The following is a 23,663-nucleotide window of genomic DNA, read 5'->3' on the forward strand; positions in this document are numbered from 1 at the left end:
CACAAGATGATTCGTCAGCAGATTTATTTTTTTATTTATATATAAAAAGAGTTCTTAAATTCTTGTAAAGCCATTAACATGCATAGCGTTTCGGGCAGATCCTTAATCCTAATTTTTTCTCCGGAATACGACCCGCCAAATCGTTAACAACCAATTATCTGCTGTGTAAACAGTTAAGAATTGGCGTCCGGTCATTCCTTCTCGTAACACATCTCTAACTCCTGTCCATGGAGGACAGAAGAAAATGTATATATGCTGCTTAGCATTGTAAATGTGTGGCCACGTCTGTGGTCGAAAATTATAATAATAAAGAAAAAATCCTTCCCGGGCCCGCGGATACGAAGCCAGCTAGGTCAAAGCGCTGGCGGACGCGTACCATGGTAGAACTCTTTGAGATGTATTTTTTCTTGTCTCAATACACATGAACTTGGGCGCGTGCTTTACCATTACGCCGCAGAGACTACTCCGTGGCGTAGCCGGTCTACACAGCAATGATGGACGTGATGATCCCCTATTCTCTATGAAGAATTACAGAGTATAGATCAAAATCTAGCTATGAGTTCATCTAATAACTTCATCTCATAGGATGATTAAGTAAACTCTCATGGGTACAGCACATTAAATTAGCATTTTGGATTTTCAAGTGCTTGAATAGCTGACTTTGAATCACAGAATATCACTCCTCCAGTATTAGTATTTATTTATTTATTTATTTAATTATTTATACATATACAAGCAGGTACATTGGGTTTATAACAGTACTGCAAGCAAAATTATGCATCTATATGACGTCATGGCGACCCTCTCGAACGAATCACGATAAATCCAGATTGTAAGTCGTAGATGTACGGGACAGACGCGTCATACTTCAGCCTCACATAAAAGCTCCATTTTTTAACAAGTCATTATGTTTTTGTTAATATATGTTATTTTATTTATTTAAATCAAAGTTAATGTATTTTAATTTATAACTTTCTTTAATTGTTATACATTATACCATGTTTCAACTTAATCATTTTTACACAAAGAAAACCCGGATATATCTTAGTTAGTGCAAAGGCTCACCTGAAGTAAACAAGGCCCATGCAAGAGTACTCTCTCGAATAATATATGTTTAGTTCGTCTTAGTTTGCATGACGCTGAAACAATGAAGTGCATTGTACCAGGGGTTAATATTAAAGGTAAATCCTAACGATTTCCTCAACATCATGTATGTTTTCTTAGAAGATTTGTCTCATTTTAGACGTTTTGCCAAAAGTGTTCTCAGCTTTTTTAAGTACTCTTATATATATATTATGTTGCCCATTGTCAGGGATACACACCTACACCAATACACAAGAGCTGTATAAGTCATACCTATTTACTGCCAGGTGAGCAGAGGCATCAAGTGCAAAAAATGTACCTAAACATTTTGTTCTAAAAGGAAATATTTCCACCACACTGCTGTATCTAAATAACACATTAACATATCATTTATTCCTAAGATTCATACCTCGGCAGTCATGTAATCAGTCTTAAATTTTCACTATTTACAATATATCTTTTCAAATAAAGATTCTTTTGAAATCTTGATTTTTGTAAGCAGTCCGACAAATTACCATAAAAAACAAATGATAGACAAATAAGCAAATAAAATCTAAGAAAAAATAATTCTACAAGACATTCTTGACAGTCACTTGATTGTGGACATATAGTGCAGTGTCCTCTGAGCCTGTATTCAACACATTTATATATATATTTATTAGGGCTTGATTTAAGTAAACTTTTAAGCTCTTTATAAGAAGAACTTGAGTAATGACATATGTCACATCATTGAGATATAGTGCCAACCACTGTTTAATGGAACATTCAATAGTTTTGCATAAAATAGTATGAGAGTGACTCAGGTAAGTGTAAAACTCAGGACTAGTCGTGGTAATGCTGTACTAGTGCAGAAGTTAGGTCACTTGTCAGTCAAAACTTGCAGATATAGATTAATTTACTTTAGCGGAGATTTTACTTAGGTTTGCTAATGAATCTTCCTAGCATGTACAGGTACTGTACTTTTTTTTTTTTTTTTTTTTTTGCCAAAGGAGGTACAGTATCTTTGTTTTTACCAGTATGCTGTACAGTATTCATGTAAACATATTGCAGATACTCTATAGACTAAAAATTGCAATGTACTAGCATAGTTTGCAATACACAAAACTCTAAAATTATTTATTTTTTAAATTATTTATTTTAATTTTAAATGTATGAAATTATGTAACTACAGTGTGTGCATTTTATTTTCAGTTTTTGGAAGAGTTATGCACTCAATGGCAAAAATTGGCGATGAATTATATGTTGAACCAGATTCTACAGGTAAGAGTCATTTTCTAAAGTAAATTTGTTATTATTTTGTTATAACTTTCTAGCTTAATATTATTTCAATCTATAAAAGCTTAAGCAAGCACACTATAAAACAATTTACGGTAATATTTGGATACAAAATGGACCTCACTATTTTAGTGTTGAAGGAAAGCTGCTACTCAAAGACCTGGTGCAGTTCATGTTGAGATAGTGTGGCTTTTCCTCTGTACTAATATTCTTGTGACATTAAGTGTTGTTGTGGAAATTGGTCTACAAGACTTGTACAAGTACAGTACTGTACTAAATATTGAGTATCATTAAGCATTAACTTTTAAAAAGAAGTACACCTGTACAGTTATATACTATATATTGTAAAAGTATGTTTAATTTTTATTCCTATTGTGTGTGTGAAGCACAACTAGGTGAGTTCACAGTATTTAATAATTATATTAGTTTATATATGGACTGGATGGTAGAGCGACGGTCTCACTTCATGCAAGTCGGCATTCAATCCCCGACCACCCAAGGCATTCAATCCATGACCAGAGGAATTGGCCATCATTCCTCTGTCACATCCTAAATCTATACTGTATCCTGATCCCTTCCTAGTTATATATATATATAGTCATAATGGCTTGGCACTTTCTCCTGATAATTCCTTTCCCTTATACTGTATGTATATGATTAAGAAAATACAATTTGAAATGTCTGAAAATTATTTTGTTTAATGATAATTCAGTGTAATGATGATAGTTTCCTCCACAGGAGTTATCTTCCGCACTGTCAACTCATCTCGGTCAGCATTTGCTTCATTTCATTTTGGCAGCGGGTTCTTCACTCATTTTGATGAGGGTTTAGGCGGGCAACAGTCAAATGCAGGAGATGAGATAGTCAAGTGTAAAGTTGCTATGAAGGTGAGTTGTAGGTATCTGATTATTACTATAATAAGCGTGATCAAAATATGGTAATGATTACCTGGAAATCGAAAAGGTACTTGCTTACTTACTTTGCTTACTTGCTTACTTTGGTACTTGCTTATTTGCTTTGCTTACTTTAAATCAAATTCAGCGATGTCAGTTGTTCAAGGTTGGAGTCCGTGATGAACATCTTAGTTATTTTATTATTATTAATAATTTAATTTATTTTACATAATTTACTTAATAATTTAATTGATTGAATTATGCTGTTAATATAATAAATTAGTGATCAGATTGAAAACTATAAAGTATGGTAAATTGTTTGGCTCTCACTATGATGACAATTATGTGGCTATATGTCAATTTTCATTGTAAATACACAATAAACTAAATGTTAATAAAATAAGAAATATTGCCTTGGAACCAATTTTACACTCTAAAAACATTTCTTCTAAAATTACAATACTGTACAAAATTGTACTCAAATCTGGAATAAGCTCATGGGGATTAACTGCTGAATGATCCATGAAGTCTTGCAATGTAATATATTGTAAGATACATTTATAATTTTTCCAAATTTAATTTAGAGAATATTCCACATCATATTTCCCCGACCTTGCTATTTGACCCTTACACAAATTGTCTAGTGTGTAAGCCACCTTTACGTTTATTGTACCCTATTTTACAAACAAAACTTGGTACTGAATCCAGACTCCAGACTCTACTTGGGCACTTGTAACAGAACCCACAGTCATGTAATCAGCCAAAGCAGATCTGACCAAATGTAAACTATATCATTAGAATCATGCACATACCTTGTCACTATGTAATAGAATATGAACATTTTGAAGGAATTTTGAGATAATTCTATTGCACATTTTCAAGAAATGTGTATTTCATTCAAAATGAGGTGCTTCCAGAAATCTTAACCAACTATCCAAAGTAAGCTTACGAGAGGTATTATATGCACAACTTTCCATTGCTGCCTATTGGATGGGGGGTGGGGGGGGGGGGTGCATGATTAGTAAATATGTAACTGGCTCACTACAGATGTTAACTGCTTTGTTTAGAGATTGTTGTGGCCTAGTTCTTAAACCAATTGTATCATAAAACACCATGGATATACAGCATACTTAACTGTGTAACTAGTTTATCAGATTGTCACTTGCTTAGCTAAGTGAATTTAAGGTTCATTTCCTGAGTTCATTATGTACCTCTGTAACCTTTTCCACTACTCTCCACAACTTTAACATTATTTCTTCTTGTATAACTGATCATGTCAAAAGGCATTGGAAATCAAAGATTTCAAATCTCTCTTGGAAACTTCTTTCCAATACTGTACAAATTTAAGGAATTCCTATAATTAGCACTATTAAAATTTTCAGGCTTTTATAAATGTGCTCAAGTCAATTGCTGTTTTGGAAAAGACTGTGGAACGATGCAAACTGACACTAGATGGAGACGATGCCAAGTTAGGGCTTCAGCTAACATGTCGTCATGGAATTGTTAAATCGTGCAGTTTACCCTTTATTGAGTGCGAAACTTTACAAGTAAGTGAAATTCTGTGACTGTTTGTATCTATAAATATATATATATATATACTGTATATATATATACAGTACAATATGTGCATTTGATGTTTAGGAGCTCCCATCCTTGAAGATGCAGAGGCAAAAAATCTTATTGAATACATTTCATATACTGTACCTTCATTCATCAGTAAGACGGAGAGAGCTCTTGAATCTTTTGTAAAAGAATTCTACATGTATGATGAGTTTAATTACAGGATGAGAGCTACACTTGTGGTATCCCATCTTTCCAGTACTCTGTCATATGACACTGAAATTACTGATGGTTTTGGCCTCCACCGTCTTCTCACTTAACTTGCTCCAACTATCTACCACTCTGTTTACAACAAGAGAGCTTTCTAATGTTTTTTGGGAGCTTTGCTTCCTTAGCTTCAGTCTATGATGTCTTGTTCTTGAAGATGCAATTTCAAGAATTCTTTGTCAATTTTGTCAATTCCTGTTACTGTTTTGTATGTATTGATCATATCACCTCTTTTCCTTGGATCTTCTAGTTTTTATATATTTAACCCCTTTAGCCTCTCCTCATACTTCTTTCTTTCGGTCTTGGAAGAAGCCACATGGAAGCCATTTAATTGCATGTCTTACACCTTTTCCAGTTTATTAATGTCCCTGAGATATGGGCACCATACAACCACTACGTATTCCAATTTTGGTCTTATGAAAGTCGTGAACAATTTGTTTAAAGTTTCACCATCCATGTATTTAAAAGCAATTGTGAAGTTGGAAAGCATAGAATTGGCTCCTTGCACAATATTCTTTATGTGGTCCTCAGGTGATAGTTTTCTGTCTAGAACCATCCACTAGATCCCCTTCTTTATCAGAGTTCTTTAAAGCCTTTTCACATAATTTGTATGTTGTGTGTGTGTGGCCTGTTTTTCCTGTTCACCATCCCATAATGTGGCATTTATTCACATTAAATTCCATCAGCCAAATGTTGCTCCATACACTTATTTTATCCAGGTCTTCTTGAAGGGCTTGACAGTCATCTAACTTTCTTATCTTCCCTAGTAGTTTGGCATCATCAGTAACATGTTCATATAGCTCTATATTCCTTCTGGTAGATCATTCATGTAGACAATGAACATTACTGGTATTGGAACTGAACCCTGTGGTATACCACTTGTAACAGTTCTCCAGTCTGATACATTACCTCTGATTACCACCCTTATTTTTCTGTCAGAAACTTTCTAATCCATGTCAGAAGCTTCCCTGTCACCCCTCCAGTATATTCCAGTTTCCTAGACAACTTTTATATTTTTTGTGGGACTGTCAAAAGCCTATATATTTTTTATGCCCAGGTAAAGGCAGTTAACCCAATTATCTTTTTCTGTAAAATCTATATCTGTGGCTCTATCATAGAAAGTAAGTAAATTTGTTACACAGGACCTTCTTGTTCAAAAACCATACTGTCTATTTGTTATTATATCATTTCTCTCCCAAGTCTTTTACCCATTTGATTTCAATTATTTTTATAGTGTTTTGACTACCATGCTTGTCAGTAATACAGGTCTATAATTAAAAGGGTCTTCTCTGTTATTATTTTTGTAAATTGGAACTGTTTGCCATTTTTCATATATTGTATTTGCCAAGACTCCTGTACACAAAGATAACTGAAAATTAAATTGACGTAGCGTGCTCAGCTCAAATGTGCACTCACTTAGAACCCAACGTGACACTCCATTTGGGCCAACTGTTTGCTCCTACTTAGATCCTTCAGCATTTTTCTACTTTATTATTTCTACTTCAAAGTACCTCTATGTTCTCTGTGTTATTCTCTGAAATTCACATTGTGTGTGGCTCTCTGAAAACTAGCTTATAGGCAATCCAAAGCCTAGCTTATAATCAACTCCTTTGAAGGCAGATTCTTTGGCTAACTCAGTAGCTCTGTCATGTATTTGGAGGCCAACATGAAATTGAATCCACATAAAATTTTATTGTATTTGTGAATATCTTCAGACACAAGCATGTTACAATTGTGTCTTAAAAAGTTGAGCTCAGTTATGGACGATACAGAATCACTTACAATTAATGTACTTGTATCAAGTTTGGAGACTTGTACACATTTCAAGGGAAGAAGTAAGGCAAATAGTAGTTCGATCTGAAGGGTTGTTTATACAGACTCCCTACACAAAATATAAGCCATCACTCATTGTTAGGACAACTGCACTTCCAGCTGCACCCATGGAGCAGTGTAGAGAACTATCAGTGTATGGTAAATTTGAGAAAGAGAATGCTCTGTGGACAGTGTATCAGTATGAATACACTGTCCACAGTGTATTCGGCATTGAGCTTTGCCTCAAGATGAAGCTTGGGCTGATCTTTAACTTGCTCCTTTGGTAGGAAGTGAATGATTAAAATTTAAAAAAGGTAGTCTCCCAGAGTGCAGGACAGTGTCGTCGTTGTCTCCCTTTGTACAAATTATAAATCTGATACATTCTGAGTTCAGTTCCAGTTTTAGTTATTCTCTTTGAATGAAGGGGAACTCAAAAAATTATATCTTATTGGAAGAATCAAATTAAAAGGGAAATGAGCTTAGTGTATTTAGTCAAGGGTGACTGTCAAAAAGTAATATAAAGGTATATTACTTTTTTACCTTTTATATCTGGTCATATCAAAAGAAATGTTATGAACAGATTCATCATTTGTAACATGTTGTGTGAACTGATTGACTTCCCTTATATTTCAGCATATCTTGCTTATAGTGCAATATATACCCCTTATACCGATAGGCTGTGTATGACAAGACTTCATGCACAAACCACATCCAAAGTCAATCTCGGGTTCTGAGTGACGCTGTCCTCAACTTCCAGCTTAACCAGGAGGAAGTTACCCTTTGTGTCTCGCCTGAGAAAACTGTTCTTAGGAACTATGTTGATGATGAGCCTGGTAAGGATGATTTTTACAAGTTACTTTCAATTAAAAATGTGACAAGGTATTGAAAGAAGCGCTCCTAAGGAGGTAAGTACATGGTAAGCACAATCGACTTGAGAATGGTCTAGGATGGACCGAAACGTCGTCGTCCCTTCACTTTCTAGTGTGTGTGGTTTGGTCAACATATTTTAGCTACGTTATTGTGACTCCTCGTCTGCATAAGTACACGGAGCTAATTTTAAAAATGAGTTATTTTGCTTCTTGTATGTATGCACATTAATGGATAATCATATTGAGCTACTTATTTTCAAACTTACCTTACTTAAATTATTTTTGGTCATTAGTTATACTGTACAGTATTTATAAGTAAGGATAGGACGATTAATCGGAATAGGTATTGAGAATCAGAAGAATCGAGCATTTGTCAGTAATCAGAATCGGTATTAAATCGAGAGGAATTTTATTATGATTTCTGATTCTTAAAACAATTCTTTAACATTTAATAACAAAATCCATTTTAGCTCTGAAGATACATACTCTATAAATGATTCCAAATCTGTTATTGGTCACATTTCTCAAGCCAAAGTCTGACCTGTCAGCTGGTAGCAAAGGTGATGATGAAAATTAATTCAACTTCAGTTTTGAAAGATGTTTTCTGAGTTAAAGAAGAAAAGGAAATTAACAAAGGGAGGTCCAAATTTCAAATCAAAGACAAAATAAGAATGACAAAGGAAGAGAGACTGAAAAATTAAATAATTAAATATTACGCTTTGAAAATGGTAAATAGCGATGAAAGCCCATTACAATGGTGGAAGTCAACAAAATCTACATAATTAGGAAAGTCTTTCGTAATGTGGCTCTCCTTGCCAGAAAATAATTATGCGCTCTTCCCCTCTTCAGTTGAAAGTGAATGAATGGCATTTCAGTGTTGGTGGAGCAGTATATTCACCAAAAAAGAAACAGAATGCAAGCCAAAACATGAGATGCTAATGGTTTTACATCACAATTTAAGAGTCTTGGGTTTCAAGTATGAATCATTTTTTCTCATTCACTTACACTTGCATTGTGTAGATTAAAATTGCTTTTTCAGCATAAACCAAAAATTCATTTAGTGTTAATTTAACTACTACCTGTATTGCAATGTAATTTTATTTGAAAAAAGTATTACAAATTTGAGTATATTGTAAGATGTATGTAACATGTATAACTGTGATAGGTAATGGAATGTTTTCAGTGTTTTTTATTTTTCTTGTGTTTTGTAGTTTAAGGATTACTTTTTGAGTGAAAACGAGTAAGCTATGCTTTGAGCTAGTGTTCCATTGGTATCTTTATTTGATGTATGATTACAAATTTTATTTTGTTGTATAGTACACAATCATTTTTCTAGAGATTTTACTACCACAAATGTCAGTGATACTGGTTTATAATTTAAAGGGTCTTCTCTGTTTCCATTTTTATACATTGGAATTATGTTTGCTTTTATCCATATATCAGCAAAATTTTCTGATGTTAAGAATGATCAGAAAATAATATGTAGCAGAGCAGTAATTTCTTAGATAGATATTAAATTACAGTACTACTTTTTCCTTGTTTACTTCATTCATTTTAGCTGCTTAGAACTAGATTTTGCATATGCATTTTGTTAAATGTTTGCTTCTTTTCAGACCCTGGCAAGGCAATTCACACAATGCTTACACTGGAATCAGGAGAGTTTGATGATTACAATATTTCCAGTGAATGTGAGGTAACATTTTGCCTCAAAGAACTAAGAGCCATTCTTGCATTTGCTGAGCCAGTGAATCTTCCCATTTCATCACATTTTTCTGAACCAGGAAGGTAAGAGAATGTAATGTAGAAAGTTACAAATGAATTAATGAGGAATGAAAATAACTTGTGAGGATTGTACCATACTATATGTAAATGGAATAGAAATTACAAAATATGAAGGATGAATAAATTCGTAGAAATCACCATTGAGAATCAAAATGACTGATCAGCAAGGAACGTTTCATAGAAATGATAACTTTTGCAGTGTGAAACTTGCACCAGCTCATGTATGAGCAAGTCTACCCCTCAAGTAGCTAGAGTTTTGGTTTCAATAAGGAAATTGCTCAGGCACAAATTTGCATCCTCTGAGCTTGCACAGATTAGGGGCTGACTACATTTTATTTCCATTGTGGGGGGACAGGAAATCTGAACTTAGGCTTATTATCATGGTTACCCTAGGCCAACTACTAACCTTCCTTAAGATTGCAGTCCACAGCAGCAGGCGGGTACCTATTTTGCTGCTAGGTGAACAGAAGCATCAAGTGAAAGGAAATATACCCAACTTTTTTTTTTTTATCCTGCCTGGGAATTAAACCCGGGTCGCTCGGTTTTGACCCAAGAACATAGACCCCTATGGCTCCTCGAACTGGGCAGTTGTGGAGTCTCTTTTTATCAGGTTTTTATATAAACCAACATGAAATGAATATATATAAATATTGTATTATTTTTCAATGAAGCTACAGTGATTTATGGCATGGTATGGTACAGTATAATGAAAGTAAAGGAAATACCATAGATTAGAATTCCAATAAATAGTGTCTGAAACGTTTGCTTACCTTTAGAGAAACACTATCCTCCCTTTCCTGCTAAGGAAGTAAGAAAACAAATGTCAATATTTGCTATATTTACTATTTATTGAATAATGTTATAAATGTTTTGCTTTTCAGCCCCATGATATTCAGCATTGACAACAGTCCCATGTTTGAAGGAACATTTGTCTTAGCAACCCTGTCTCAGAAGCCAGATACACAGATCTCAGGAAGCCACACTTCTGGCAAGCGTATCACTCAGCCAGTACGCAAAAAACAAGCTCCTGAGTCGCCTTCATGCTCACAAACCCCTGCCATGAATAGGATAACGCAGTCCATTAACGATTCAATTCAAGTTGAACAAGTTAATAATATTTCCAATGGAAAGAGAGGTAGGATGGCCTCCTTCATTGCCTTTCTTTATGCATTAATTTTGTCTTTATGTTAATGTGTTAATAATGTTAATAATTATGTCTTTTGTCTCTCTTATCTTTTATCAGAACTATTTTATCAGTGTCTTTTATCAGAACTATTGTGTACCTACATTTATCATTTGTCCTCATTTTTAGCCTGCCACAGATTCAAAATCATAGCTAAGAGGTGCTAATTTTCTTTTGTGTCATATTTGTTTAGGTTGTATCTAAATATTTACAAATACATTGACATTGATATTGAGTCCTGATTTGGGAATCATTTAAACATTTAAAAAAGAGTCATTCAATCTTCCTATCAGTTTTACATTTGCTGTACTCTCATTATAGGAGTATCTTTTCTCTTTTCCTTGTTCAGTATTGCAATCTGTTATTGATTCATTGTCTTTACCCGGTTTCTCCACCTTTACCCGGGTGGGGTAGGAATCAGCCTAGAAAAAATTTGAATAATATACAGTATTGAAAAGTTATAGATTGAATAAAATATAAATATCATAGATTCATTTGTTATATCATTTATATTGTAGAGCATCACAGAAAAATAAGCACTTGCACACTCCAGCCATTATAAGCAGCAACCCCCCCCCCCCCACCTTGTCATAAGGTGTACAGGGCAGTCTCCTCATGAATTGTCATGTATATTATATACAAATACATTTACACTCTCTCCCTACCAAATTGCTTGTGCCCAGCCTTATCCCATACAATAGCAAATGCATTTTGCACACTCAATTCATGTTCCTCATAAGGTCTGTTGCTATAATTCTTGATTTTTCATTAGACCACCATGTCATCTCACATCCACACATAAGGGCCAGCACCAGCACCTCTTCCTTCAGCCCTCTGGCTGCATCTGTGTATGGCACCAGTCTCCTTTTCCTGACTGATCCTACTCGCAGTGTTTATTTAAAAAGTCCCTCTTATCAATTTTGCATTCCTGGTGACCACTTGAAGCACTTAACCTTTCACATTTGTTACACACACACACACACACACACACACACACACACACACACACACACACACACACACACACACACACACACAATATTGTTTTCTATCCATCAATATGTCTTTACTTTCATCCACATTCATATTATACATACATCTCCCACACACATTAATACTATTTTCAATACGTCTACATAAATCTCTATCATGCTCTAACATAAATGTTTTATCTGCATGCATCATATTTGACGTTGAATCTGTCAGTGATAATTACTCATTTCTGCTTCTAGCATTCTTTCTTCACACACTTATACCAATGTATTAACTTTATTTTAGTAAATGTGATGGCTTAAAACAAGCCCAGCTTAGCATAAAATTGTGTATACAAATGTCATTTGTGTCTATGTTTGGTCCTATCTACTCTTCTATAATATCTGCCATTTTAATTTTCTACATTTTTTATGCCCCCTTGCATAGGAATCTATCTCTTGTTATCGTAGCATTCCACACACATTACATACCAGAGCTTTCTTATACCTTTAGCATGCTCATTCTTGTTTGCTAACAGAAACATACACTTGAAAGAAAACTTAAAAATTTCAGTTTTGCAATACGGTACCAGAATCTAAACTTACACTTAAGACATATCCACACCCCATACTAGACTGTTCTTCACTCCATACTAGACATTGACATACTCCAGTTTAGACATTCACACTCCATTCGAGACTTAATCATATATTTGGCCTTAATACTTTTCTCACAAGGTGCATTTCACACTTATCTGATATAGTTTTTTATTTATTTAATGTATTCCTAGGCCCTAGTGACTGATATTAGCTCAGTCAGCCTCTGTTTCTGTGTCCCATATCTGCATAATTATTAAATTTTCACCAACATATTGTACACCATGTTTTGCATATGCTCATACTATCTCCATACAGCATACAGCTTCACATCATATCAGAGCATATGGAGCACTACTTAAAAATTTGGTTCATATGCATATTGTAGATTGACAATGCAGAATGTTATCAACTAACAAATTATTTGAAATATATAATGTTGGAAGTACACAAATTCTACTCAAAGGGGAGCATAAATGACAATGTGTCATGATACTAACAATGTGTGTGTGTCAAGAAAATGTAATGTAATTTGGATGTGAATATAATTGTATGTTTACAAAATAATCGGGATATACATACAGAATACTAATAAGAACGGTCGTGGCTAATTAACTGATACCGTAATTTGTGTAATCTTTACAGGAAACTTATCCTCGCCTTGCAAGTCTACAGGTCTCAGAAAACCAAGTACTCCACTCCGTAATGTGGCTGCACCACATTTATCATCAATGCAACCCAGAGATACTAGTAACATGAATGGAAATACATCCCAACTTGAGATATCTCTACCAAATTTAGATGTAAAAAATACGGTTGCAGAGGAGGAGGAGGAGGATATTGTTCCTGGAACTCCACCCTCTAAGAAGTTAAAATTTCTTTTCCGTCGCTGCTTTGAGTCTACATTTGACCCTCAGACAATTCCTGGACATAATAATATTTTAGCAGGAGACTCAGATGATGACTCATGAGTCAAATTTCTTCTTTATTGGTGGCAATTCGTGAGTTTAAACTGCTAGAAGGGATTTTTGTTTCTGAGGCTAAGCATTGTTATGTATGCATTTTGTAAAGAAAGTGTAGTTATGAATTAATGAATATATATTGAACAACTGCTTGCTGTTTTACTTGTAAAAGCAGATTGAATGGCAAGGATAACAGTCCCAGAAAGAAAAATTTTGTTTGACAATGACTAAGTCCAAAGTAAAGATAACTATGCATATGTGATTAGATGGAGAACCCTCTGTTAGCCAACTTAGAGAAAACTGCATTGATTTTATAATGTTAAGATCAGATAGATGAGAAGTTGAATCCTCCTCACACCTGAGGAAACTTAATTTGTTTACATCTTCTAGGAGAAATGTATACATTGTGCCGTACGGTACTTTAAATTGATTAAGAAACCGGTGCAGTTAGAACAAAGGTAATTATTTTTTTTGGTTCCATTATTAGTTGATTGGTATTGCTCTTTTTTTTCATTTAGTGACATTGTAAGTTATTGAAATTACAGTATATTTGTTTTTATTATGCACTACTGTGTTTCTCAGTTAGTATATTTTTACATAGTAATGCAAATATTGACAATTCTCATGTATAGATGATTTTAAAATGCTGTATAAAGGTGCGTCTTGTTGCAAAAGTAATATTTTCCTTTGACTTACAAATTTTTAACTGTCAAATATAATTATACTGACATACTTACTATGTAATGTACAGCATTTGGTAAAATCCATAGCAAGCTAAAATAAATAAAGTAGCTCTCATATAATTAAAACAAAAAGTTACAATTTCATAAAACAGGAATGTGTAATTGGTTAGATTTTAATTTTGATTTTGATTAATTCTTCTACGATTTTACCAGACCATACCACTACCGAAGTTTTAGACAAGATAGACCTGTCATAGATAATCTTCACTGTGCAATCAGGTGAGTAAATGGCTTGAGAGAATGCATGAGTATGCCACACAGCCAACAGCCATATGTCTCACTTGTGGCAAGACAAGGCAATTATCAGGAGAATTAGCACTAAACCTGTATAGCACTTGGAAAAAATATGAGGATAAGGATTTAGGATTGGATGGAAGAAAGGAAGGATTCCCAACCACTTGGACAGTCCGGGGATTGAATAGCAACCTGCTTGAAGCGAGACCGTAACTTCTCTGTTCAGTTATTGTTAATCCTTTTGTTTGTTCAGTGAAAAGAAGTCCTTACATATTCTCTATTTTTGTGTGTGTGTGTGTTTATGTGCATTTAAGTGTGTGTGAGATTATGTATGTACTGTGTACTTAACATTTTATGGGAACTGAACCTCAACTTCTGGGTGTCTTTCCAACTGCCTGTTGTCTAATGGAAAGACTCATTCTTGTATTTCTTGTTTATATCTGCTTTTAAAAATATGGATGGAGATAAGGTAATTATCAGGATAACGTGTTATGCCATAACTGCTAATTATGACTATATAGCAGTTATTGATAGAATTAATTTCGGTTATTTCTAGTTCTAATTCATTTCACTTGCACACTGCCCTCACATTGATGAAAGTGTTTACTGACATTAATAAGTTAATATTTTTCACTTTGATGCATTTCCTCTCGTTCTGCTTTTGCTCATTATAAACACACTTGATCGACTCCCTTTAATACAGTATTTTACACATCTTATCCATGACCCACCTAGCTCCTATTTCTTCACGTAAGAATATTTGCATATGTCTGTAATCCCTTAACTTTATGTTTGTATTCACTCATTAGTTATTTGCAGGGAACAAGGCTTGGTGCCTTCTTTTGACAGTTACTTAGTTGTAGGGAATAACTTCTAGCTCATGATTACAAACTCTTTAGCCATTAATTGGCTCAAGTAATGTATAAGTTTCCCGTGGGTTTTGTCATATTTCCATTCTAATCCACTTGTGGGCAGTTGTCAACACTGCTTCTACTCCTAGTTCATTACATTTATTGCCGTCACATTGAAGAAGTTTCATTTTATATCTGGATTATTTGGGTGGTCATTTTCAATTTCTCTCTCCTTGTCCTGGTCCCTTTCTTTTGAATAATGTGTTTATTCACTTTGTTGATGCCCCAGAATTGATTTGTTTTTCCACTAATGAGAGATTTTGTTCTTTCAGCTTACCCAATATAATTCAGTATAGAGTGTCATGTAAAACATCTGTGCTTTTCTCTAAGTTTTCGTGTGTGTACTTTAGGGGTTGGGTCCCGTCTGGTACTGCAACTCAAATATTGGTCTTTGGTATATTATGTGTGGTACACAGAAATTACTGAAGGCTGTTCTTAATATCCATGTCCTTTCACTTTGCACGTAATAGTTATTTCCCTCTCACATGTCACTAGACCATCAGTTCCCTTTTGTTATGCTCACATCCTGATTACTTTGGATTTGTTTGAACTCCAGTTGCCACTTACTAGACAAGTCTGGCATCCTGCACATGTACCCCATTGTGAGTGCTCATGTGAGAGTTCACCTGTGTGAGTCATCATGTACAAGTGTACATTTGTTCCTGTGTCTACTAATACAGGGTGTAACATAGATAGTTTTGAGTGAAGTGTATAGGTTAGAATTTTTGATAGTCTTCATACCTTAATAATAATAATGATCTAGCACAATGCATTACACAAAAAATTAATGGTAATGCCCCTATCTATAAATTATATTTAAGCTAAATATTGTGTTATCCCAAAAATTAGGTACATTATAAATACTGACATGTTTTTGTTCGAATTTGCAGAGTTGTTGATGTGTCAGTATATTTTGAATACGATACCAGAAGTATTATAGTATTATATTCTTGTGTTTCTCAAGGTAAATTTCTTCAAATGTCCTTAAAAGTGAGAAAAAAATTCTAATGATAATGATGGTTTTGTAAATGTAATACATATTACAACACTGTATGGTCAAAGCAAAATTGCACCATTTCAGTATCGTTTAGCTTTACAACATATTTTGCCCCTTTATTTTGTTTTCGGTAATACTTTAGAGGTAGGGGGCTTAGTTGGCCATACTGGGAAGGCATGGGAGTAACTGTTAAGATCTCCTTTCATAGCTTCACTCACATTGTAAGAGCCTCTTGGGCATTTTGATTTTTGTCTACCTCTCTTAACCTTCGTATTGGCTTTGTTCAACGAATGCTGTTTTTGTATTCTTTGTGTTGTTTTGTCTGCCGTGCCTTTCTGTCGTCTCTCTTTTCTTGTCAGCTGTTTCATGTCTTTATCTGCAGTGTGTTCTTAGTTTCTTTTCACACTTATGTTTCTCAGAATAAGTGAATGGCAACTACTTCAGTTGCATAGTAACAGTCGAGTGTGTAGAGTTTACTGAAAATTGTTTCAGGTGCTTTTGAAAATCTTTAGCATTTGAAATGTTTACAAAAAAATTTATGTATTGTACCATCCATTGAAAGTTCTAGAAATGAATTGGTGATCTAAGTAGTTTTATAAGCACCATAACTTTGAACCATTTTGTATATTTTGGAGAAGTTGTCTCACCTTCCTGTGTCAATAGGATGTGTATAGCTAACTTGAAATAGCAAAATTGTAGGCTAAATCCTAAAATTGGGTTTTTAGTCTTTATATTTGCTCATAATGGACCTCTAGCATAAAAATATAAAAAGGTGTGTAATATTGCTTTCCTCAACGAACACAAATTTATCTGTGATATCAATTTTAAGCATTCAAGAATTGACAAATTTTTCAAATGTACAGTGTATATTTTTACATATAAAAAAAATTTCATACTGTATTTAATAGTTTGTTTCTCCTAATATCCATTTATTGTCCAACCTTTATACTGTAACACCTATGGGGCAGGCATTGTAAGGATAATGGCAATTATCATAATGAAGTATTCCTCTGAAGAGATAATTTATTTAGTCAAAACCATAAAGTAACATTTTTATTTTATTTTTGAGAATATTGGTCTGACTAACTCCTAGGTACTGTACCTATTACTGCTGGGTGAACAGAGGCATTAGGTGAAAGAAACTATTTGTTTCTGCCTCAATTGGAAATCAAAGCCATGTCTTTAGGCTGAGAACCCCAAGTGCTGTCCGTTGCACCATGAGGATCTGTGTGTACAGTAATTACCTAAGTGTAATTACTGGATGAGTCCAGGTATATTTATAATTGTCAGCCATAACTGCCAATTATATTGACAGTTACGGCTTCGGCGGGTAGGCGGTTCCATGGGTTAATAACCCTGTGGGCTCTTGTTCTCAGTCCTACATTGCAGTATGTTGAGCTTGAAACCGTTGCATCTTGTTTTTGTTACATCCGACCTTCTGAATAAAATGTCCGGATCAACATCCTCTTAACTTGTTCAGTATGTGTGTGGGAACCTACCGGTTCGAACCCTCATCATGGCTCTTATGGATTATTTCATTTTACCATTTATTCCATGGGCCTGTAAATTCCTTGCCAGTCTTTCATGTGATACCTTATCAAAGGCTTTAACAAAATCCATGTATACTACATCCACCGGAAGGCCTTTATCTAAGTAGCTGGTTATCGTTTCCAAAAATGTGAGTAAGTTTGTAAGGCAGGATCTGTTCTTATCAAACTCATGTTGTGTCTATTGTACAAGATTGTTCTCTTTAAGATGGTGAAAGATTCCTCTCCCTATGGATTTTCTCCATGAGCTTACAGATGTATGATGTCACTCTGATCGGCTGGTTTTTCTGCTCTGCCTTTTTTTTTTTGGAAATAGGGGATGACATTTGCATATTTCCAATTTAAACGGACTACCCCTTGGTCCAGAGATTTTGTGAAAGGTAGTTTCAGCAGTTGGCATATTTGTCAGCTCCTTTATGACTGGATTGGATACCATCCACACCTGGGGCTTTTGAGTTTTTTAGTTTGTCAATGTTCTTTATAATTATTTCGCATGTTATGGGTATATACTTAAATTCATTAGGGGTTAGAAATAGCCTAAGCTACTCTATCCCTTTGAGATGTATTTTTTTCTTGTTTCAATAAACATACTTTAACTTGAATTTAAATTTATTCGCCCCACCTCCTTCAAACATGTGTGGGTGATGGGATGTCATCCAACCTTTTGAGTGTGAACACTGATGTAAAATATTTATTTATAGTGTTTGCTGCCCATTTATCATCCATAATAGCTTGGTTAGTCTCATCTATCAAGGGTCCAACTGAGTCCTTTATTTTGGTTTTATCTCTTGTATAGGCATAGAACGATTTTGGACCTATTTTATGTTTCGGGCAAGTTTTCTTTCGTAGTTAATTTTGGTTGATCTGATTTTCTGAGTGGCCGAGTTTAGTGCCCCTTTGTATACCTCATAATTAATGATGTCCATCGTGGATTTCTTCGTTCCCCAGAGGGTCCTCTTTGTTACCAATTCTCGTTTTACGACCTGGTGCATCCATCTAGTTCCCTTTCTTGTCTTTCTTCTTTTCGGCACATATCTTTGAAGGAGTTCCGTGATGACTCTTGAAATTTTGCCATGATGCTTCCGTGCCATGTTCTCCCATCAGCTCTCTCCAGGAGATATCACCACAAGTCACCAGACATCACCACAGGTCACCAGAGATTATCACTGGACAATATGGAATGCCACAAGTCACCACAGATCATAGAGAATACCACAGGTCACCTAAGATCATCAAAGGTCACCAGATATCCCCACAAACTCCCACGAGACATTACAATTCATTACGTGCAACGCAGCATGGGACGTTGATTAGCAGAAAGGTGATTATATCCAGATAACACCAGAGATAAAAGGGTTTATTATGATAAAGTATTTAAGGTGTGGTTGACAGGTAAGGACGCTAGTGGGATGTGGTGATGGTGGGGGGGGGGGGACTGTTACCATGGAAACAGCTGCTGAGGGATTGCGGAAGGGTGCAAAAACTAATAAGGGAGAGTGCTCATTAGATATATGTGAGGGAGAAAGGCTGCACTGGTGTGAGAGAGGGGGTGGGGAAGAACTGCACTATGTGTGTAAGTTTAATTATCTAAGTGTAGTTACAGGTTGAGAGTTACGCTCGTGTTATCCCGTTTTCCCAGTGCTCTTTGTCGTATAACACTTTGAAACTACGGACGGTTTTGGCCTCCACCAATTTCTCACTTTGCTTGTTCCGACGGTCTACCACTTTGCAAAAGAAAACTTTCTAATATTTTTTTCGGCACATTTATTTCCTTACCTTCCAAGAGATCTGTGATCTCTTGTTATTGAAGTTGTCGGTTTCAAGAATTCCTATTGGAGGGAGGACCTAGATATAAGCCTAACGTGTATAAATACACTTTGGCTGCCTGTCCCCCAACACAATTAATGAATGAATATATATATATATATATATATATATATATATATATATATATATATATATATATATATATATATATATATATATATATATATATGAAGTTAGAAAAATGATAGGAGATGACAAGTGAGTGGATATCAGCCAGTCACCATTGTTGTCAAGAGCAGAGGCGTTACACAAGAATGAGAGGTCTGGGCTCCGTTCTGTCTCCCGGTACTTGAGGTTGTGGAGACTTGCGGTAGCGTGGCTGTAGTACTGCGGTTTCATGGGTTACGTAATCATTTGTTATGTGGCGTTTGTGTGGTTGAAAAGGAAAGGTGGGGGTAGAAATAGCCTAAGCTACTCTATCCCTTTAAGGTGTATTTTTTTTGTCTCAATAAACTTACTTGAACTTGAAGGAAAGGTGTACGTTAAGGGGCTGACGGATGTGCTGGATGTGGTGTTGATGGGGATGTAGAAAGTCATAGATTTTTGGCATTTTTTAAGTTTTAAGTGGAAAATTAATAGCTGTAATTTATTAGTGGCTGCAGGATCCTGAGCAAGTTGGGTGATCATCTCCACAATGTATGCGTCGATCTGGTTGGTTTTTGTTGTTTAGGTGATGATTCAGCCCGTCCTTCTAATAGAACGTCGCATTTTGACGTATTTTCTACCTAGGGAAGGGAACTATCTGGGCAAAGTGTCAAGCCATTACGACTATATAGCACATAGAAGGGGTCAAGATTAGGATATGGGATGGGACGGGGGGAAAGGAATAGTATATAAGGGCAAAAATTGCCGTTCTACGACATGGTAGCGGCTCGCGAAATTGAGATCCCGTTTTCTGTTTTGGGTCCTCTGGTAGGTTTGGATAAGGGCACTTTAGTACAACAGTGTCTTCACGTTGTGGAACCTTAGAAAGACGGCTGGATAAAATTCTGATTTGTTACAAAGCTGACAAAACGGTTATCGAACTGGCACTAGGACCGAATTTCCTTCAGTTGCCGCGCATGGAAGAAGAATTCGAACAATCTCTTTAACATAACAAACCTCTTCAGGTATGATCACAGGTGGGAGGTCTCCGCTATCAAATGTAATCTTTATTATATGAATGATCAAGTTCAGGTAAGTTTATTAAGATAAAATACAGCCCAAAAGGATAGGCTATTTCTACGAATAGAAGCCTAAGGATAGGCTTGGGCTATTTCTAAGATCTTTTTCCTCCTTCCTCCAGTTGGTCAGCCACATGGAGGGGTTAATGCGCGCGTCGATACGTCTTATCTTATGAACTTGACATTCTTTGATAGTTTTAAGATAATTGCAGACGTTTTTAGTTCCATATCGCCTATGGAGACATGCACATGGATTTCAGCCGTTCCTGGGGCAGAGTTAAGAATTTCTTGTAATATTTTTTATGCACATTAATGTTAAAGACCAACAAAAATGTCCTGCTTGCTATATTATATATATAGAATGGGAGAGAGAGAGCGACAAACGGACAGAGACCCCTGCTTTATTTATAAATTTACTAATCATTCACAGCGTTTCAGACACAATTATATTCTCGAAATTAGGAAAAATGCAGGGCAGAAAAATGGATAGTTCCCCAGGTTACACTCCACGAATGGCGCATGCTTATAAATTTGATAAATGCACGGAACTCGGTATCAGCCTAAATTTAAAATATCCAATCATAATTTGAACAATCACCTGCTCATGTTTAAGCACCCATTTTCGTTATCTTAGTCGTCTCATTGAGATACCGAAGGGTCTACTAAAAATATCTTATGAAAGCCTAATTAGAAATACCCTAACAATTTTGTTCTTTACTGACCAAGAAATAAAATCGCAGTTTCCCTCGGTTCTGCGTTATTAACACCGCAGAACCTAAGTTATTTTGAGTGTTATGATAATAGTAAGAATATGAAGACCAATAATATCAGAGCCTAACAACAGGAAGGTGTTTACAACCTCGCTAAAGCTGTGTGGTATTATAGGCTTTAGAGATATATCACACACAGCGCTCTGGGGTCGAGGTTATAAGGCAGAAACAAATGGGCAGATTCCTTTCACCCTGATGCCCTTGTTACCCAGCAGTAAATAGGTACCTGGGAGTTAGACAGCTGCTACGGGCTGCTTCCTGTGTGTGTGTAAGTGTGGAAAAAATTAGTTAGTAGCAATTGATTGACAGTTGAGAGGCGGGACCAAAGAGCCAGAGCTCAACCCCCGCAAGCACAACTAGGTGAGTACAGCTACATGAGTGAGGGGATGGGGAGATGAGTGACCAGATGTTACAACTGCACATCTAACTACCTCTCTTCCTTCTTCTCTACGCCTCTTCCTCCTAATTATTCTCCCTTCAAGAGTCCTTCCTCTCTCTCTCTCTCTCTCTCTCTCTCTCTCTCTCTCTCTCTCTCTCTCTCTCTCTCTCTCTCTCTCTCTCTCTCTCACACATCCCTTCCATCCCCATTCCTCCAACGAAACAAAAGAGTTGTCTCCTACTATCGCTCATGGGGAGATAGCTGGCAGGATGCTGCGATATCGGTGTCAGGGAGGCTTTTATCTCTCGTGGCACCACCTGGCACTCCCCCCTACTGCACTGGCTCCACCTGCCATTACCATATTTTTAAACGTACAACTATTTATGAATACAAAATGTAAATATATTCATCTGAATGGGATATATATATATTTATGTCTTTATTACGGTATATTATGTACCTCATCATCACTCTCTCTCACTCTCTCAATAAATATAACTAGGATTCAACAAAAAAAAAAATATTGCTGTTTGCACTCATAAAACTACACACACAATGAGATGTCATCCAACGTAAGTTCATCTGAAGCTCGACCCCTAAAAGATTATTTATTAAATGAGCCTTTATTACTTGATTACTGGAAGTAAACTATATTTAATGATAAGTTACCATCACGTTACGTAGATGGATGAAGCTTGAGCCAGCTGTGTACCAGAGCCTTCATATGGTCGGGGTGACTCCCTCTCATAGTGACATGCTTGTGGCACTGGCACCGGTCACGATGGCCCCATGTGGCACTCACGTGAACACTCCCTGGTGATGGGGCAGGTCTTAAGGGGAAGTCTCACTGGGGAAGGGGGATGGGATCCCTCTCTCTAATGGGGGATCTGATCTCTCATGAGTGGAAAGAGGGAATTAGAAATCGTGATGATATGGTAGCGAGAGTCATGATAAAAGTTTCCCAAAGGCAACAGAGGGGAGGAGAGGTGAAACAGTGGGAAAGGAATGAGAATATGAATATAGGGAAGATGGTGGGGAATGAAGAAAGAAGAGAGCAGTTCGAGAAGAAATTAATGAAGAGAATGGGGGGAGGAAGAGTGTGATGGGTAGTGAAAAGAGAGAAGAACAAGTAGAAGAGACAGAGTAGGGAAGGAGTGTTGAAAGGAGAAGAAATTGGAGAGAGAGAAAGTGTTGGGGAAATAAAAAGAATAGTGAAATAGGAAGAGTTTAGAGGAATAGGGAACTGACAAAACTTCCTTACAAACGAATTGTAGGGAAGAGAGAGAGAGAGAGAGAGAGAGAGAGAGAGAGAGAGAGAGAGAGAGAGAGAGAGAGAGAGAGAGAGAGAGAGAGAGAGAGAGAGAGAGAGAAAGAGAAAGAAAAAGAGAGAGAGAGAAAGAGAAAGAAAAAGAGAGAAAGAGAGAGACAGAGAGACAGAAAGAATGTTGAGAATGCACCAAAGACGTGTAAACAGCAATAAACGATCATAACTACCCAGTTCCAAGACCCATGAAGTGGCTGTAATAACCCCATCACCGTCAACTGGCTACATACACACATCTCAGCAAACATTACACTATATTTCTCTCCTTACAAGGCTGTACTAACGTTCAGTATTTACTAATATAAGTATCGAGTCTATATCGAGTAGCTAAGCGAGCTCTGGAAACACGTATACCCACATCCATAAGTTTACAAGGAGTACTCCATCTTCATAAGTTTACGCGGTAGACCCATATTGGTGAGTTACCAGGCAGCGCTCCCGTGGGACACAGTTACTGGTGTATTTTAAGTCCGTTACACTCACAATATCTCTTGAGGTAACTATTTATATCACC

General features: G+C 36.0%; 1 protein-coding gene across 2 annotated transcripts; it reads left to right on the top strand.

The window, feature by feature from the left end:
* The first annotated feature begins 1,050 nt into the window (after nucleotides 1–1,050).
* On the top strand, nucleotides 1,051–17,039 carry LOC123774629 (cell cycle checkpoint control protein Rad9). 2 transcript variants are annotated; one of them, XR_006774969.2, is made up of 9 exons: nucleotides 1,051–1,181; nucleotides 2,275–2,343; nucleotides 3,097–3,245; nucleotides 4,634–4,798; nucleotides 7,567–7,723; nucleotides 9,373–9,544; nucleotides 10,423–10,676; nucleotides 12,938–13,712; nucleotides 14,151–17,039. XR_006774969.2 is itself a non-coding variant. In XM_045769123.2 (8 exons), the coding sequence occupies exons 1-8, from the start codon at nucleotides 1,148–1,150 to the stop codon at nucleotides 13,261–13,263; spliced, it is 1,326 nt and encodes a 441-aa protein (XP_045625079.1). In that variant the 5' UTR covers nucleotides 1,051–1,147; the 3' UTR covers nucleotides 13,264–17,039. The 2 variants fall into 2 exon arrangements, 1 of the variants encoding a protein (XP_045625079.1); XM_045769123.2 differs by having other exon boundaries at nucleotides 12,938–17,039.
* The last annotated feature ends 6,624 nt before the right edge of the window (nucleotides 17,040–23,663 follow it).

Source organism: Procambarus clarkii, chromosome 51, assembly GCF_040958095.1.
Source record: "Procambarus clarkii isolate CNS0578487 chromosome 51, FALCON_Pclarkii_2.0, whole genome shotgun sequence".
Lineage (NCBI taxonomy): Eukaryota > Metazoa > Arthropoda > Malacostraca > Decapoda > Cambaridae > Procambarus > Procambarus clarkii.

What these genes read in the sequence shown, in the direction of transcription:
- LOC123774629 (XM_045769123.2), top strand. Translation starts at nt 1,148, where the DNA reads ATGAAGTGCATTGTACCAGGGGTTAATATTAAAG. An exon ending in AGTGTAAAGTTGCTATGAAG is followed by an intron (nt 3,246 to 4,633) that starts GTGAGTTGTAGG and finishes TAAAATTTTCAG; the next exon opens with GCTTTTATAAATGTGCTCAA. An exon ending in CATTTTTCTGAACCAGGAAG is followed by an intron (nt 9,545 to 10,422) that starts GTAAGAGAATGT and finishes TTTGCTTTTCAG; the next exon opens with CCCCATGATATTCAGCATTG.